Below are 17,401 nucleotides of genomic sequence, written 5' to 3' on the forward strand. Positions count from 1 at the left end.
TTGATCATAACAAAAAGCGCTTTGCATGGCGGAAGAAGAAAAACACCTGCTACCTACTGTCAAATTTGGTGGAGGTTCCATCATGCTGTGTGGCTAGTTCAGAGACTAGGGCCCTTGTTAAAGTTGAGGGTCAGATGAATTCAACCCACTATCAACAAATTCTTCAGGATAATGTTCAAGCATCAGTCACAAAGTTGAAGTTATGCAGGGGTTGGATATTCCAACAAGACAAAATCGAAATTTACAAAGACATTCATGCAGAGGGAGAAGTACAATGTCCTGGAATGGCCATAACAGTCCCCTGACTTAAATATCATCAAAAATCTATGGGATGATTTGAAGTAGGCTGTCCATGCTCGGCAGCCATCACATTTAATTGAAATGGAGGGATTTTGTATGGAAGAATGGTCAAAAATACCTCCATCCTGAATCCAGACACTCATCAAAGGCTATAGGAGGCATCTAGAGGCTGTTATATTTGCAAAAGGAGGCTCAACTAAGTATTGTTGTAATATCTCTGTTGGGGCGCCCAAATTTATGCACCTGTCTAATTTTGTTATGATGTATACTGCATATTTTCTGTTAATCCAATAAATTTAGTTTCCATAAGGCATGTCATATATTAAAAGGAAGTTACTACTTTGGATTTTTGTTTATCATTGGCTGAGCTTTCAAAGAATTAAGAGGGGTTCCCAAACTTTTTCACATCCTATACATCAACAAAGTCAATTTGCAGCATCAATGACACAAAACAGGGAAGTGATAGTATTTCGAGTATTAAAGAGATGGAACATTACACATGATTAAGCAGTAGATTTAATTTGGTAGTGCTGCTCTAGGTTTACCCTAAAGAGTTAGGTAAGAAGCAGAATAATCAAGGTGGTCTTCTGCGATGTTTTGCTTCTGTTACGCTCTACTATTGATAATGTTCAGGAGATCAGAAAGTTAAACATATGGCTCAAACCAGATAATGGGTTACCAGCTTAAACTAAAAAAAACAAAAAACTCTTGTATCCCACTTTGTTGCTTAAGTCTGCCCATTACACCAAGGGTGGAACTCTTTCTTGAAACAGACATATACCAATGTGTTCAAATCTCAGACTAGGGACAAAATCAATTGTATATTGCATTGAAAAGATTACAGAAGTTGATAAATGCAGAGACTACAATAGTTCATCAATATGCACAGTTATTAAATGTTACAAGAGACAATGTTGCCAAGGACCTTCACCAACCAAAAACATAAAACTGGGTCCAGAGGCCAAAAAGGCTGAAAAATATTGGCTCAAACCTTAGGTTAAGATAGATGAACAAAGCTTTATAGGGCAATAAGACATGCCAAGGCCAACATTTAGAGAAAGTCTATTATTTGTGAATGGGACATATAATTGAAAAGTTAACAACAAACCAGCTTAAGACCAGCCAGACTAACCAAATCAGAGAACACACTAAATAGCATTAGCAATAATAAATGTGTACAAAAGAGACACCTAATAATGAAATAATACATAATAACTAGGTAGTAAAGAAATGCATTGTCTGAAATCACTGCTTAACAGTATGCAAAGCTAATACACCATTAAAAACTTTGAAAAGGTGGCAACACAAAATATTAAAGCATGATGATTGTATACTTACATAAAAAGCACACTTCTCTAAGATTTTTTTAACTTAAAAAATAATTACCGTATGAATGTCAGTGTTTTGAAATAAAAATATCAGTATAGGATCTGTTACTCAGTAATGATAGGGAACTTCTCACTGAATACTTTTGCAAGGCATTGTATTTTGTTGTCTAAAATAATTCAATTCACTAGTGAAAGAACTGTCTAAAAATAATTTCATTCATTAATTGAAATAAAACAAAAATACAAACATTCATTTCAATCAGATTTAATTTTAGGATATGTGAACCCCTTTTACCTGTGGAAGATGCATTTTCATATGTAGATTCTTTTACAGACAGAGTATTTTCCTTAGCTTGGTCAACCAACTCTGAAGTCTGTATGGATGAGGAAACTTGTACTGGAGGTGCTGTAACTTCTTTAGAGTTTTTACTGAGGTCAAGTGGTAACTGAAACTTCTCCACAGCATCTGAGGTAGTTTGTTGCACTAAAATATAACACAATATATACATAAATGTATAAATATATTTAATATTTACCTAAAAAAATAATAAAACATTTTTCAGGACATGCTGGGCAATTTATATGGACACACCCTTAACTGGTCCAAGTACATTGGCTGTTATATGGCATTTTTCGTTTTGAATGACTGCATGTGACATTCAAAGACAGACAAATGCACTTTTGGAAAAGTGAATGAGTTCAAAGGACTATAGATTTAAGGGTTTGAATATTGAGCTACCTTACTTTCATACTTCTGTTAAATTTATTATTTACTTTGATTAAATCCAGAATGATTACCTACAAGATTATATCAGCAAAATTAAAGTAAGCACCCATTACACTTAGGACATGCAGTCATAACAAAATAAACAATGATGACAATAATTTAACTACATATCAGATAATTTGCATCCAAAACCAGAACAGTTTTTACAGCAAAAATTAAGAAAGCTAAACATAGCTTGGTTTAGGAGAAGCATTTATTTATTTTACAAAAATTAAAAATTGGTGATTATATGAAGATCTGACTAGTGATCAGTATTTGAATGGCAGAAAAAAAAAACTATCTGGCTGTTTTAATAGGGTTGCAGGAGAGAAAACATGTGAAGTTCAATTGCAGCTTTAGACAATCTACTAGAAATATAATAAACATCAGGGCTCAAAAACTGTTTAAATATTTGAATGCTTAAAAAAAAAACATTGCTAACAGAAAATCTGTCACTCTGAAAGCCACTTAAACATTGGAAAATGCTCACAGTTTTTTGCCAAAGTTTAGAAAAGAGTCATGTAATGACAAGTTCTACCATTCAGCAATAGCAATCTGGAGAGAATTTCAAAACTAGTTGAGAGGGCTAATAATAAAAATACTAAAACAATTTCTGGGCAAGGTAAGAAATACATTAGGGGAGTGACTGGTTTTAGCAGGAACTGTTCAGTTTATAGATATCCCAGCAAAAATTGATAAAGTTAACCCAGATGCTTTTGATTAGATAGATAGATAGATAGATAGATAGATAGATAGATAGATAGATAGATAGATAGATAGATAGATAGATAGATAGATAGATAGATAGATAGATAGATACTTTATTAGGTAATTGCTTGTGTTGATAAGACTGCAAATGCATTATTCATACAAAAAATAGAGGTTCTGTTAACACACAGAGAACAGACTAAGCATAAAATTAGGGTCTTGTGCAGTAAATGGTAGTTATTGTCATCAAAATCATGTTATTTTAGGATTCTCAGATGTTCTTAAGTTCAGTGTGGGTTCAGCAAAGGAAAAGTTGACAAATTAAGAACATTTTATTTTTTATACTACAGGTAGAATAACTTCTACAGCATATAATTAATATTAAAATACATTCTGCCATATCATACCCAAGAAAACTCCAAGCCATAATCACTGGTGAAGATACCTGAACAAACTACTGAGTAAAGGGTCTGAATACTTGATTCAATCTGATATTTCATTTTTTTTATTTTTAACATATTCTAAAAAAATCTAAAATACTGTTTTCACTTTGTCATTTTAGGCTGTTGAATGTTGTTTAATGAGGAAAAAAAATTAAATGATTTTAACATAAGGCTGCAACATAATAAAATATTTAAAAGGTTAAGGGGTTTTAATATTTATTGAAATCACTGTAAATTCATGCACACATATACACACATACTAGTTTTAACTAGCAAACTAGGCAGTATGAGTGAGCATGATCATGCTTTTAATTTAAAGTATGCTCTGTGACAAACTGCAGTCCCAGCCCTGCAACAATTGAGGTTGGAATGGGCCCTGACACCCAACAGACATAAACTTATGTGAGTTGAAAAATGGATGGATATGAACATGGACATACACACATAAAAAAACACAGTTTAAAAAAGCAATGCATATCCATCAACAGTTAAAATAATTTTTGAAGATACCATACTAGTTTTGGACATCCACAGCCCTGTTTGGAATATGTACTTTTAACAGCAAGTTCTTCAGGGAGCCACTGACAGGAGCACAACCCCTAAATACTCCCCAAAATCCGTTATCTTGGAGCTTTAGTGTTTAGGAGCTTTGGTTTTAGCTTTACCCAAAAGTACTTCTAAGCTGTGCCTATGCAGTATCAAAAGTATTCCTAGGTCTAACTTGAAAAGGAGCTTCCCAGCCCGAGACATGTTAGTCAGTCTCAGAAGTCGAATGGGCCAAGACCCACAGAAGACTGAATATTATTACTATGGAAAGAATATTGTGTTTGTGAGAAAATATTTGACATGACAAAAAGCATATTTTTTTGCACTATTAGCAGGGGTTCCCAAACTTTTTTTAACCACAGCAGACAAGCATGTGTGATCAAATGATGTATATCTTTATGGCAAGGGCTCTCAACCATGTTTTTTATCCCAGAATTGGTATTTATTTATTTGCTTACTTACTTATGTACACCATATGCTTTTTCAAGAATTTTTTGTTTATGCAAGAAGAGTGGCGTAGTTTGATATGAAATAAAAAATAGGCTTTCTAACTTACAAAAAATATTCAGTTACATATGGACTTAGATCAAATTAGGTAGAAAAATAACTCACAAGTGACATACAACTTAAGGTCAATAAAAGAGGAAAATAGCTCAGTGTCAATGTGAAGACAGAGCCTGCTTCATAGTTGCGTAGTCAGCCTGTTCCTGTATTTAATTTTTAAGGAAGGATGAATGTTACCAAACATTACTGATTAATATTAATGAACAGCAATATGAACTTTTAGATGTTAATTTTATTATTAGTAATTAACAACATTCATCTTTGTTCCTCAATATACATTCTCCTGAATAGGTTTAACCAATTTTAAACTGTTCTAAAAATAATGGTACACTAAGAAAACTTTACCAAAACTTAATGACAGAGACAGAAAGAGACATTTTGTAAGACTTTCTCCTTCTCACTGTATGCATTAGCACAAGGAAGAAGTTCATACAGTGCTGCCACCACCAGAAAATACATGGACCCACACAAAGAAAAGTATTGTGGCCAAGCTAAAAAGTACATTAACCTGTATAAAAATATTGCCTATAAAACAGAACAAATATGTCAAATACTGGATTTCCTATATTTGCTATAATGTTGTTTTCGCTTAAAAGAAAAGCACAAACATAGGCAGAACCATCAGATGCAAGAAAGTTTTATATTTTTTGAAAAAAGAAAAAAAAAAAACACAAGACATTTGCAAATTAATGTAATCATTAATGTGAAGTGTAACTAATTAGTGGTAGTGTAGTAGTGGAAATAAGCTTCCTTAATATTTAAAAAAAAAAATTAACTATGGGCAGCACTATGGTGGTAGTGCTGCTGCCTCGTAGTTAGGAGACCTGAGTTTGCTTCTTAGGTCCTCCCTGCAAGGAGTTTGCATGTTCTCCCTGTGTCTGCGTGGGTTTCCTCTGGGTGCTCCGGTTTCCTCCCACAGTCCACAGACATGCAGGGATTAATAAAGTATCTATCTAGCTATCTATCTAGGTTAGGTGCATTGGCGATCCTAAATTGTCCCTAGTGTGTGCTTGGTGTGTGGGTGTGTGCCCTGCGGTGGGCTGGCGCCCTGCCCGGGGTTTGTTTCCTGCCTTGCGCCCTGTGTTGGCTGGGATTGGCTCCAGCAGACCCCCGTTGAAAAAAGTTGGAAAAAAAAATTAAGACTACAACAACGCAGTATGGTTATGTGGCAAAGCAGTTAAGATTTGGCAAAGAACATATGAATTGCCACAGATAGATGTGACACTGCTATGGGCACAAATGTAGAAAAATCTACTTTAAGAAAAAATACACATAAAATGACGAACCTGTATAAAATTGTACAACTTATAAAATATATTAATCTGCAGTTTCAAAGTTACCCTTTTAAACGAGGCATATATAAAATAATTTTACCTGTGTGCAAGGTGTCTGAAGGGTTTGAAGCTGGTGATGGGAATGGTAATGGAGGAGGAGGTGGAGGTGGAGGTGGAGAAGGAGGAGATATAGGTACACTGCATCTAGATTCATCTACAGAAGCAATCTGTACAATTTGGTTCACATCATAGGAAGGCTTTAACTGTGTTTGGCTGTCTTCAGTATCTCCAGAATCCTGTCTGAGTTCTGTGGCACAATTGTTAGCTGAGGTTGGAGTAAAAGATGTTAAAGGGGAGGGTAAAGCAGCATCAGCCTCCAGCATCTCATGACCTTCTTGACTTGTCGAAGGTGCCTGCAGGAAATATGCAAATGTAAAACTGTAAAAAGAATTACACTAAAAATAATTTTACATTATTAAATATTTGAACAACTTCATTTAATGTATTAATTTAAAATTTCTTTACAAAAGTACGTAATCCAAAACAAAACCTTAACAAAAACTCACTGTATTATATCAATATGTACTCAATAAAACATTCGTGTCACGTGATTCAACTATAAGGAAACACAAGTAGTGGTGCCGAGAAAATAATTTACCTGATCTTGTAAATGCGAGACTTCATTTTTCACCTTTTTCTGAGAATTATTTTCATTAACAAATTTTGACACCAGCAGGCCTAAAAAGTAAACACTCAATTAATGAAGATATTTTAACTGGATTAACAATTTAACTCCTTTCCTCTGCATTATAGAAATGTTATTTATAATATAACAAAAACATATTAATCACAGTTTTTTTTGGAAAAATATGTTAAAAAACTTGGTAAAATTTATACACAAAATTGATTTTTTATAAAGTCATATTCCTTTCTGCATGTGTCTAGTATCATATAATCTTATCAGGATAGAATTAAGAATATACGTGGATGTAACTACCAAAATGACTACAAGACTTGGGTAAATAAATTCTATTCAAAGCAGATGCTTCTATGTAGATGTAGTTATTGAGACAATTAACATCCTATTTATACTTAAGGTCATAAATCAAATACTGGGCACATCAAGTTTATTATAGTATTGACTACTATGTATTGAAGAATAGTTTACAGTGAAGTTGAGTGTGCAGTGAATTCTTAATTTACTTGAGGACTGTTGTCTCACATATGATCACATATTTATCTTATTTTCCCCTTTATAAATATAGATAGTTATTGACTTAATTAATCGACAGCAATTAATGGAAGCAAAAGAAAAATATGGAGCATTACATGGAAAGATCAGTTGAATCAGTGAGCATTAAGCATGGGTTTAGAAGGGGAAGATAATTTCATTACTGTTCTAGAATATTATAAGGAAGCAATAAAGGCCTACAATCAGCAAGGTGCATATCATATTATTTATCTTCATTTTTATAATGGTTGTGCTAAAATATCATATGAGAGGCCAATGATTGAACTAAAAAAAGTTACAATTAAAGGCATAGTGTATAGATGAACACAAGATTGGCTTCAACCCTGGAAGCACAGTGTTTTGGTGTGAGAAACATACTAAGAATTAGGTAACTGTAAATGTCTCTACATGTACTTGGTTGGATGCCTGATCATAAAAGTAACCTTTTCTACCACCTTATTTCCACAAACACCACTAACAACACTAATGTCGCAGACTTTACAAACAGTAGTTCTTCGGATCACTGTCTGATGTTTCAAAACCAAATTAATTCACATGACTAATAGCATGTTTTTCTTCCTAATCAGGAGGTCATCTTCCTTTTGTTTGATGTGAGGGACAATTACAAAAAAAGATATTGCATAGCTATAGAATGTATAGAGAAATGTGACTAGACTAAATGGATTCCATGACTGAAAGGTATGAGTTATGATAAAAGAATGAAGGAACTAAACAATTTTAAATTAAACAAACGTGATTAAAAGGTAATATGACTAACTGTTTGAAATTATGAAGTGCTTTAAACAAGAATAGGAGTATATGGACACTTCTTATGGATACATTACACACATATAGTTTTTCACATCGAGAACTATAGACATATGGAATGTGTCACTAAGTAGTGTAGTAGACACTAGTACTTTCAGAATCTTCAAAACCTAGCTCACTGTTGTTTTGGAGAAATGGTCAATAGGATTTGCAACCCAGCCACAGGGGATGCACAATCCAGTGTGTTTCTTTATGCCGGTCCCAAGCCCAAATAAATGGGGAGGGTTACGTCAGGAAGGGCATCCAGTGTAAAATTTTCCCAAATCAATATGCGAACAACAATACAAATTTCCATACCGGATCAGTCAAGCCCTGGGTTAACAACGACCACCACCAGTACTGCTAGCCAACAGGGTGCTGGCAAAATTGGGCTACTGTTGACCGAAGAAGAAGAAGAGGGAGACGTGTCCGGAGGCAGGAGGAGGGTAAAGAGAGTGGAACTGAGGGTAGAAACTTTGAATGTTGGCAGTATGACTGGTAAGGGGAGACATATGATGGAGACAATTAAGGTTGATATATTGTGTGTGCAAGAGACTAAATGGAAGGGGAGTAAGGCCAGGTGGATCGGAGGTAGATTCATATTGTTCTATCATGGTGTGGATAGGAAGAGAAATGGAGTAGGGGCAATTCTGAAGGAACAGTATGTCAAGAGTGTTTTGGAAGTGAAAAGAGTGTCAGACAGAGTAATGATTATGAAGCTGGAAATTGGAGGTGTGATGAGGAATGTTGTTAGTGCATATGCCTCACAAGTTGGGTGTGCAAAGGATGAGAAAGAACATTTTTGGAGCGAGTTGGATGAAGTGATGAACAGTGTATACCCAAGGGACAGAAAGTGGTGATTGGAGCGGATTTCAATGAACATGTTGGTGAAGGGAACAGAGGAGACGAGGAGGTGATGGGTAGGTATGGTGTCAAGGAGAGGAATGAAGAAGGTCAGAGGATAGTGGATTTTGCCAAAAGGATGGACATGGCTGTGGTAAATACGTATTTTAAGAAGTGGGAGGAACAGAGTTACGTAAAAGAGTGGAGGAAGATGCACACAGGTAGATTACATTCTATGCAGATGAGTCAATTGATTGCAAAATGATTGCAAAGTGGTGGCAGGGGAAAGTGCAGTTAAGCAGCATAGGATGGTGGTCTGTAGGATGACGTTGGAGATCAAGAAGAGGAAGAGAGTGAGGGCAGAGCCAAGGATCAAATGGTAGAAGTTGAAAAAGGAAGACTGCAAGGTTGAGTTTATGGAGAAGGTGAGACAGGCACTGGGTGGTAGTGAAGAATTACTGGACAGTTGGGAAACTACAGCAGATGTAGTATGGGTGACAGCAAGAAGGGTGCTTGGCGTGACATCTGGACAGAGGAAGGAGGAAAAGGAAACCTGGTGGTGGAATGGGGAAGTACAGGAGAGTATACAGAGGAAGAGGATGGTAAAGAAGAAGTGGGATAGTCAGAGAGATGCAGAAAGTAGACAAGAGTACAAGGAGATAAGACGCAAGGTGAAGAGAGAGGTGGCGAAGGCTAAACAAAAGGCGTATGATGAGTTGTATGAGAGGTTGGACACTAAGGAGGGAGAAAAGACAGAGGGACCAAGCTGGGAAAGATGTGCAGCAGGTTAGTGTGACAAAGGATAATGATGGAAATGTAATCACAAGTGACGAGAGTGGGTTGAGCAGATTGAAAGAGTACTTTGAGAGACTGATGAATGAAGAGAACGAGAGAGAGAGAAGAGGTTGGGTGATGTGGAGATAGTGAATCAGGAAGTGCAACGGACTAGCAAGGAGGAAGTAAGGACAGCTATGAAGAGGATGAAGAATGGAAAAGCCGTTGGTCCAGATGACATACCTGTAGAAGCATGGAGGTGTTTAAGAGAGATGGCAGTGGAGTTTTTAACCAGATTGTTTAATGGAATCTTGGAAAGTGAGAGGATGCCTGGGGAGTGGAGAAGAAGTGTACTGGTGCCAATATTTAAGAATAAGGGGGATGTGCAGGACTGCAGTAACTACAGGGGGATAAAATTGATGAGCCACAACATGAAGTTACGGGAAAGAGTAGTGGAAGCTAGGTTAAGAAGTGAGGTGAAGGTTACCGAGCAGCAGTATGGCTTCATGCCAAGAAAGAGCACCACAGATGCGATGTTTGCTCTGAGGGTGTTGATGGAGAAGTATAGAGAAGGTCAGAAGGAGTTGCATTGCGCCTTTGTGGACCTGGGGAAAGCATATGGCAGGGTGCCTCAAGAGGAGTTGTGGTATTGTATGAGGAAGTCGGGAGTGTAGAGAAGTATGTAAGAGTTGTACAGGATATGTATGAGGGAAGTGTGACAGTTGTAAGGTATGTGGTAGGAGTGACAGATGCATTCAAGATGAAGGTGGGATTACATCATGGATCGGCTCTGAGCCCTTTCTTATTTGCAATGGTGATGGAAAGGTTGACAGATGAGATTAGACAGGAGTCCCCGTGGACTATAATGTTTGCTGATGACATTGTGATCTATAACAATAGTAGTGAGCAGGTTGAGGAGACCCTGGAGAGGTGGAGATATACTCTAGAGAGGAGAGGAATGAATGTCAGTAGGAACAAGAGAGAATACATGTGTGTAAATGAGAGGGAGGTCAGTGGAATGGTGAAGATGCAAGGACTAGAGTTGGCGAAGGTGGAGGAGTTTAAATACTTGGGATCAACAGTACAGAGTAATGGAGATTGTGGAAGAGAGGTGAAAAAGAGAGTGCAGGCAGGGTGGAATGGGTGGAGAAGAGTGTCAGTAGTGATCTGTGACAGACGGACATCAGCAAGAGTGAAAGGGAAGGTCTACAGGATGGTAGTGAGACCAGCTATGTTATATAGGTTGGATACTGTGGCACTGACCAAAAAACATGAGACAGAGCTGGATACTAAGATTTTCATTGGGTGTCACAAGGATGGATAGGATTAGAAATGAGTACATTAGAGGGTCAGCTCAGGTTGGATGGTTGGGAGACAAAAATCAGAGAGGCGAGATTGCACTGGTTTGGACATGTGCAGAGGAGAGATGCTGAGTATATGGGGAGAAGGATGCTAAGGATAGAGCTGCCAGTCAAGAGAAAAAGAGGAATGCCTAAGAGAAGGTTTATGGATGTGGTGAAAGAGGACATGCAGGTGATGGGTGTAACAGAACAACATACAGAGGACAGAAAGATATGGAAGAAGATGATCTGCTGTAGTGACCCCTAACGGGAGCAGCCTAAAGAAGAAGAAGAAGGAGGTCAATAGGGTTTGCAAGCTTCATGGGCAGAATGGTCTGTTCTCATCAAAACTTATCTGATGACCCAATACACATTGTTTTTGTTTGAATACGGTTATATTTCCTCTAACATCTTACTTATTTAATAACACCTTTCTTTGATAAAAGGTAATGGAAAAAAAAAACCTGAGCTGTACTTGAGTGACACATCAGAATACAACAGTTATAATATACCTCACTAAAGGTCTTTCAATAACTAAATCCCGAAAAAGTCATTAAGAATAAGTTGAAAGACACAAGTGCTGCATAATATACTCAGTAAACCCAATTCATTTTAAAAAAAGTGATGTCTGTGAGAATTGAAAGAAACACAGTAAAATATACCTGTAATTTTGTCAAGACGTGCACGCTTTGCTTGAAAAATACTACCCAGGCTTTTTCTTCTCTTTGATTTTATTGTGTCATGCTGTTCCACCACAGGTTTTTCTTCTTCTTCAACTGAAATATCAGTCTTGACTAAAAAGAACATAATTTCTTTTTATTTCCTTTATTAAAAGGTCTAAAATAACAATAAATCTGAATAATGCTTTTGTCATTAATTTTTTTTTATATGTTCAATAGTGAGTCTGGTTTAAAATAATAGGAAATACTACCAAAGCAACAGTAACCATTTTCAAAGTATGCCATTAGAAACAACTACAGGTCAAATTCCATTAGAACAAACTGTTTTAATGATTTTTTTTTGGTTCTGGCCCATTTCTTATAGAATTAATGAAAAAAAAAAGTAACAAAATTTCTACTGACCTTGATCCAAAAATTGTGATTCAGGAGCTCCGCTGAACAGCGTTATGTAAATCAAGCAGAGATCACTCTGGAAAGTCTATATTATGTACAACAAGGGGTGCCATTATGTGTAACTAAAGGGGCATATGCTCCAGAGACCAAGGGGGACCTCCATCCTGTTGTAATACTAACTGCTGCACTGTGGACAATGAAGAGAACAAACCCTAGGGCTCTTTACGGGTTTGGATCGGCCCCAACAGCAGCAATTTACTTTATACAAAAATTTGGAACTTCTTGTTGCCATTGATGCTGGCAAAAAGAAAAAAGATGTTGCCATCGAATTTTGCATTTCGCAGTAAACTGTACTGTACATGCTAAAAGACAGCACTATGTGCAAATTGCATTATAATGAAATCACAATTATAACATTGTTTTTTCAGTCTCAAAACTTTTGTTCTAATGGAATTTGACTTGTATAATAATTCAAGAATTTTGCAAAATGTTATAATCAGCAAAATGCTGACAAGCCAAATTGCAAATGTTACATTTTCACATGTTTAACTAAATACAAGAAAACTTCATATACTAAACCATGCAACATGAAACAAGTCATTTATCCTGTCAATGACCCAAGTATGAAAATAACATATGCAAACTTGTACTTAAAATTTGAAAACACTTTGGGGTTTAAGCTTTAATAGGAAGTATGTTTTTATATTCTTAATTAAGAGTTACTTTTGGACCACACATGCACAATGGTAGAAATTACCTTGATTCTTTTGCTTGTTTACGCTAACATTTGATTAACAAAATCAAATTGAGTAAAATTAGTTCAACTGTAGGATACGGCTAATGGACTTTGTCCCTGATCACTTTTTGCTAGATGACTTTTTCTCTTCTGATGGAAAAAGGGCCAAAAAACCTTATATTAAATAAAGAGAACAAGAGAACAACAAATATACAGTAGACCCCGCAAAGTCGCAGTTCAGAGTTCACAGCCTCAGTCATTTGCAGATTTTTCCTTAGAACCTATCTAATAAGCGTTAGCGGAAAGCGCAAATATCCTCCGCAATTTTTATGGCTTTTATCGTGGCAATACTGCACTATAGAGAGACCATTAAGCAACTGTATTGGAAAATGCGGCTTGGGATGGTGAAAGTAGCCAATAGAATTTGAAACTGCAACTCCCAGCAGTCCCTGCAGTGGCTCTGATTGGTCTTCTGCTGAGGGTGCTGGGGTTGTTGGGGTCAAAGGATGTCAGCGCGGCTTTTAAAAAGGGGGCGGTGACCAAAAGCAAGAAAAAGTTTTTGTAATTTGTGTTACAAGTTCCTGTCTGCCTGCCTTAGTTGAGTTACCTGTACTTATTCGTTTTGTCCTGGATCGTTTCGTGCGTCTGGATTGTCTGCCATCTGCCTGTGTACATGAGACCTGTAAGTGGATTCATGGCCAACCTGCAAAGAAAGGAGCGCTCCTGAACCCGTCCACCCGTCTTCACCATTTCAGGAACTAGCAGTAGGACTATCTTGACATTCCCATTCAACGTGCGGATTTCTGGACTATCTATTTTCATCATTACATTTCATCTGTTGCTGTTTTTCATGAACGTTTTTCATGATTTACTCTGTGTGTTTTGTTTGTGCTTTGTTGTATTTAATGTGTAATCGCCATAAGACGAACAGGGTGGTATCGTTTTTTTCATTTATTTCATTTGTTTTCATTACATTCTTTATTTGCTGTTTGATTACCGGTTTGCTTTGATTTTGTCTCTGTTTGTGAGTGTGTGCAGGTCCAGCCAAGGCTGGGTGCGTCCCTGGAATCTCCGCCATAAAAATAAATAAATCACCATCTTCGAAGGTGTGAATCTTAGCGGCACCGAACCGCTACAGTGTTATTCATTTGTCCTTGCTGCTGACCGACTGTGATGCATCCCCAGCTGAGTTTTCTTCAAAAAAAAAAAAAAAAAAAAAAAAAAAAAAACCTCTTAAAAAACGCTGATAGACTACCTTCACATTGCTCCCTTACATGCTGGGCTTACTTACGGCTGCTGTGTCGTGTGATATGCTTCTCGCACTACGCATACTTAAAAGCCTGAACAGCACGTGTCCTTTTTGGCGGATTGCTTTCTTTCTCTCTCCTCCCCCAGACATCCTCTGCTCCTGTTGTGGGTCCTGCTCCTGTTGTGCTCCCCTATGATGTTTGCCTAATCTTTTAATCGATAACTAACTGCATACTGAGCTCGTTTTACTTCTGAAAGAGACACGTTTGTTTGAAGTGTTTGAATAAAGTTCCTGTCTCTACAATCTCCTGTGATTCTGTGCAATTCTGTGACCCAAGCGTGACACCCTGCAGCACGGCAGCCTGACTGTCTGTGGGATTGAGCCACTGCACTATAGCCTGCCAGCCTCAGCGTTTACCTATGTGTGCTTGCGTGCAAGCCAGTTCAAGCGCAGTTGACTTGGTGATTTCATCAATGGTGTCAGTTGCACCTTGTACATATTGTTGCAGTAGTTTTTTTTTGTTTTTTTTTATATAAATAGTTTTTACAGTTCATTAGCAGTGTGTAAAATGATCAGTGTTGCAGTAATTGTGATGCTCTTTGCAAGAAAAAAGTGTTCCATTAAAATTTAACTTTTTCTTTGTGAATTGTGACATTTACTTAAAGTGCAGCAAAAACATATTTGGCGTCCAGAGATGCATTAACCCCCAAGTATGTGGCAGTTTAAGGGTTAAAGCCCCAAGATGCCGCAGAAACGCCCTGCATCTTCTAAGGCTTCTGGCAATGAAAACGCGCTTGCATGAATTACAGTACATATAGCGGTAACTTTGGTATTTTACATTCTAGCACTGCAGGAGACATAGCAGTACAGTACTGTGCAGTATACAGGTTTACCTTTACATTCTTTTTTTAGGTAATGTATTAAGCTGAGTTTGAAATTAAAGTGTTTTGGGGGCACACTTAGGGTTTAAACTATAAAAATAGGCATTTTTTTTAGCCACGTCCAAAATTCGCGGTGTTTTACAATTCACGGGTGCTCTAGGAACGTTAACCCCCATGAATTTTGGGGGTGTACTGTACAAGCATATGCACCAACTGAGGCTTCTGACAGCAGACATCAAAAATAATACTTAATCACATACAGTGAAGAAATTATTATGATTTTCTTAAACTGTAAAGTATGAAATGTATGTTTTTGTTAATTGAACAGCAAAATCTTTGTAATGGAAGGAAAAAATACATACATGCATTTATATGTACAGTGGAACCTCGATTCACGACAATAATTCGTTCCAAAACTCTGGTCGTAACTCGATTTGGTCGTGAACCGAAGTAATTTCCCACATAGGATTGTATGTAAATACAATTAATCCGTTCCACACCATACGAACTGTATGTAAATATTTATGTATTTGTTAAGTTTTTAACCACAAATATAGTTAATTAAGCCATAGAATGCATAGCGTAATAGTAAACTAAATGTAAAAACATTTAGAAACACTGAGAAAACCTTGAACAACAGAGAAAACTAACAATGCAATAGTTCACGCTATAGCGCTACCAACCGCTGGCTAAAAACACTTTTTTTTTAATGAGTTTTAAGCACAGGGAAAAAAATAAACATTTGAAAAAAATCCATAAATTAATAAACTACCAAGAAAAGTAACATTACAACAATGCACACTATGAACCGATCGTTGTAAATAGAAGTGAATACAAAAACAAGCCCAGTGCATTCTTTAACTGCCTTCCTACCTTATGCGTCCAGCTCTCTCTCTCGCGCTGCCTGTGTGTGTGTGTGTGTGTGTGTGTGTCTGTATCTCTCTCGCACGCGCGCTACCTCTGTGTGTGTGTGTGTGTGTGTGTGTGTGTGTGTGTCTGTCTCTCTCTCATGCTGCCTGTGTGTCTCTCTCTCTGTCTCACACTGCCTGTGTGCGTGTCTCTCTCTCTCGCGCCGCCTGTGTGTGTGCGTGTCTCTCTCTCGCGCCGCCTGTGTGTGTGTGTGTCTCTCTCTCTCGCGCCGCCTGTGTGTGTGCGCGTGTCTCTCTCTCGCGCCGCCTGTGTGTGTGTGTGCGTGTCTCTCTCTCGCGCCGCCTGTGTGTGTGTGTGCGTGTCTCTCTCTCGCGCCGCCTGTGTGTGTGCGTGTCTCTCTCTCGCGCCGCCTGTGTGTGTGTGTGCGTGTCTCTCTCTCGCGCCGCCTGTGTGTGTGCGTGTCTCTCTCGCGCCGCCTGTGTGTGTGTGCGTGTCTCTCTCTCACGCTGACCTGTGTGTGTGTGTCTCTCTCTCTCGCGCTGCCTGCGTGTCTCTCGCGCTGCCTGCGTGTCTCTCGCGCTGCCTGCGTGTCTCTCGCGCTGCCTGCGTGTCTCTCGCGCTGCCTGCGTGTCTGTCTCTCTTTCTCACGCTGCCTGTGTGTGTGTGTCTCTCTTTCTCACGCTGCCTGTGTGTGAGTGTGTCTCTCTCTCTCTCTCGCGCTGCCTGTGTGTGTGTGTGTGTGTATCTCTCTCTCTCGCGCCTGTGTGTGTGTGTGTGTCTCTCTCTCTCTCTCTCTCTGTCTTGCTCGTTGCACAGGAAATGCACAGGGAGAGACTGAACACGTACAAACCGAAAGGGAAACTGGCTTGTTCATATACCGAGTGTGTGGTCGTGAACAGATGCAAAAGTTTGGCGAACTTTTTGGTTGTAAACCAATTTGTACATGTTCCGAGACGTTTGTGAACCGAGGTTCCACTGTATAAATAAATGTGACAGTAGTACAAGCTACATTTGTATTAGACACCTAAACATTTAAACATTTGCAATTGTAACAAATACAACATTTAAAAGGATTAAAACTATTATGTTCATACAATGTACATAAAATAAATAATAGATTATTTACTTGGCCATTCAGGATTTACTGGTTCTTCCCGTTCTTCCTGCACCTCATCAGGGCAACTAGCATCATCTTTTTTGGATGAAACTTTTTCCCATTTTCTGTCATCCTTGCCTTTATTACTATTAGCACTTGTACGAGGTTTACAGGGTCCCCTGTTTTTTGCAGCAGCTGTTGCAGCTTTAACAAGTGCAATCCAATCCTGTCCATATAATGAAATAAAAAAGATGGTATATGTTATAAATATAGAAGTATAAAAAGCTCAGAAACAGTAAAAGGTTACACAGTAGAATTAATCTAACACTGTAAAAAAAAAGTAACTTAGGACAAAAAAAAACACAAGAAAACATTGTACACAAGTGCATAAGTTTATGAAAGATTAGATTAGATAAGATTAGACTCTTCTTGACAAATAGTTTTAAAATAATCCCTTCAATAAATGTAAATTATTTATTCATTTTCTTTCAATAGCAAAAAAATCCAATGATTTACTTAGTTAACAAAGGCATACCTTAATCTCCTGTGCATTTGCATTAACAATATAAAGG

At 37.7% G+C, this 17,401-nt stretch overlaps 1 protein-coding gene across 2 annotated transcripts in view; it reads right to left on the reverse strand.

Moving 5' to 3' along the window:
- phf20l1 (PHD finger protein 20 like 1) overlaps positions 1 to 17,401 on the reverse strand; it is a 72,404-nt gene that overhangs the window by 40,565 nt on the left and 14,438 nt on the right. For both annotated transcript variants that reach the window (XM_028818126.2, XM_028818127.2), the window contains 5 exons: positions 16,860 to 17,055; positions 11,587 to 11,718; positions 6,588 to 6,667; positions 6,030 to 6,342; positions 1,924 to 2,112 (listed from right to left, as the gene is read on the reverse strand). In XM_028818126.2, the coding sequence (XP_028673959.1) occupies positions 1,924 to 2,112; positions 6,030 to 6,342; positions 6,588 to 6,667; positions 11,587 to 11,718; positions 16,860 to 17,055 (910 nt within the window). The remainder of the gene's footprint in view (positions 1 to 1,923; positions 2,113 to 6,029; positions 6,343 to 6,587; positions 6,668 to 11,586; positions 11,719 to 16,859; positions 17,056 to 17,401) is intronic.

Source organism: Erpetoichthys calabaricus, chromosome 13, assembly GCF_900747795.2.
Source record: "Erpetoichthys calabaricus chromosome 13, fErpCal1.3, whole genome shotgun sequence".
Lineage (NCBI taxonomy): Eukaryota > Metazoa > Chordata > Cladistia > Polypteriformes > Polypteridae > Erpetoichthys > Erpetoichthys calabaricus.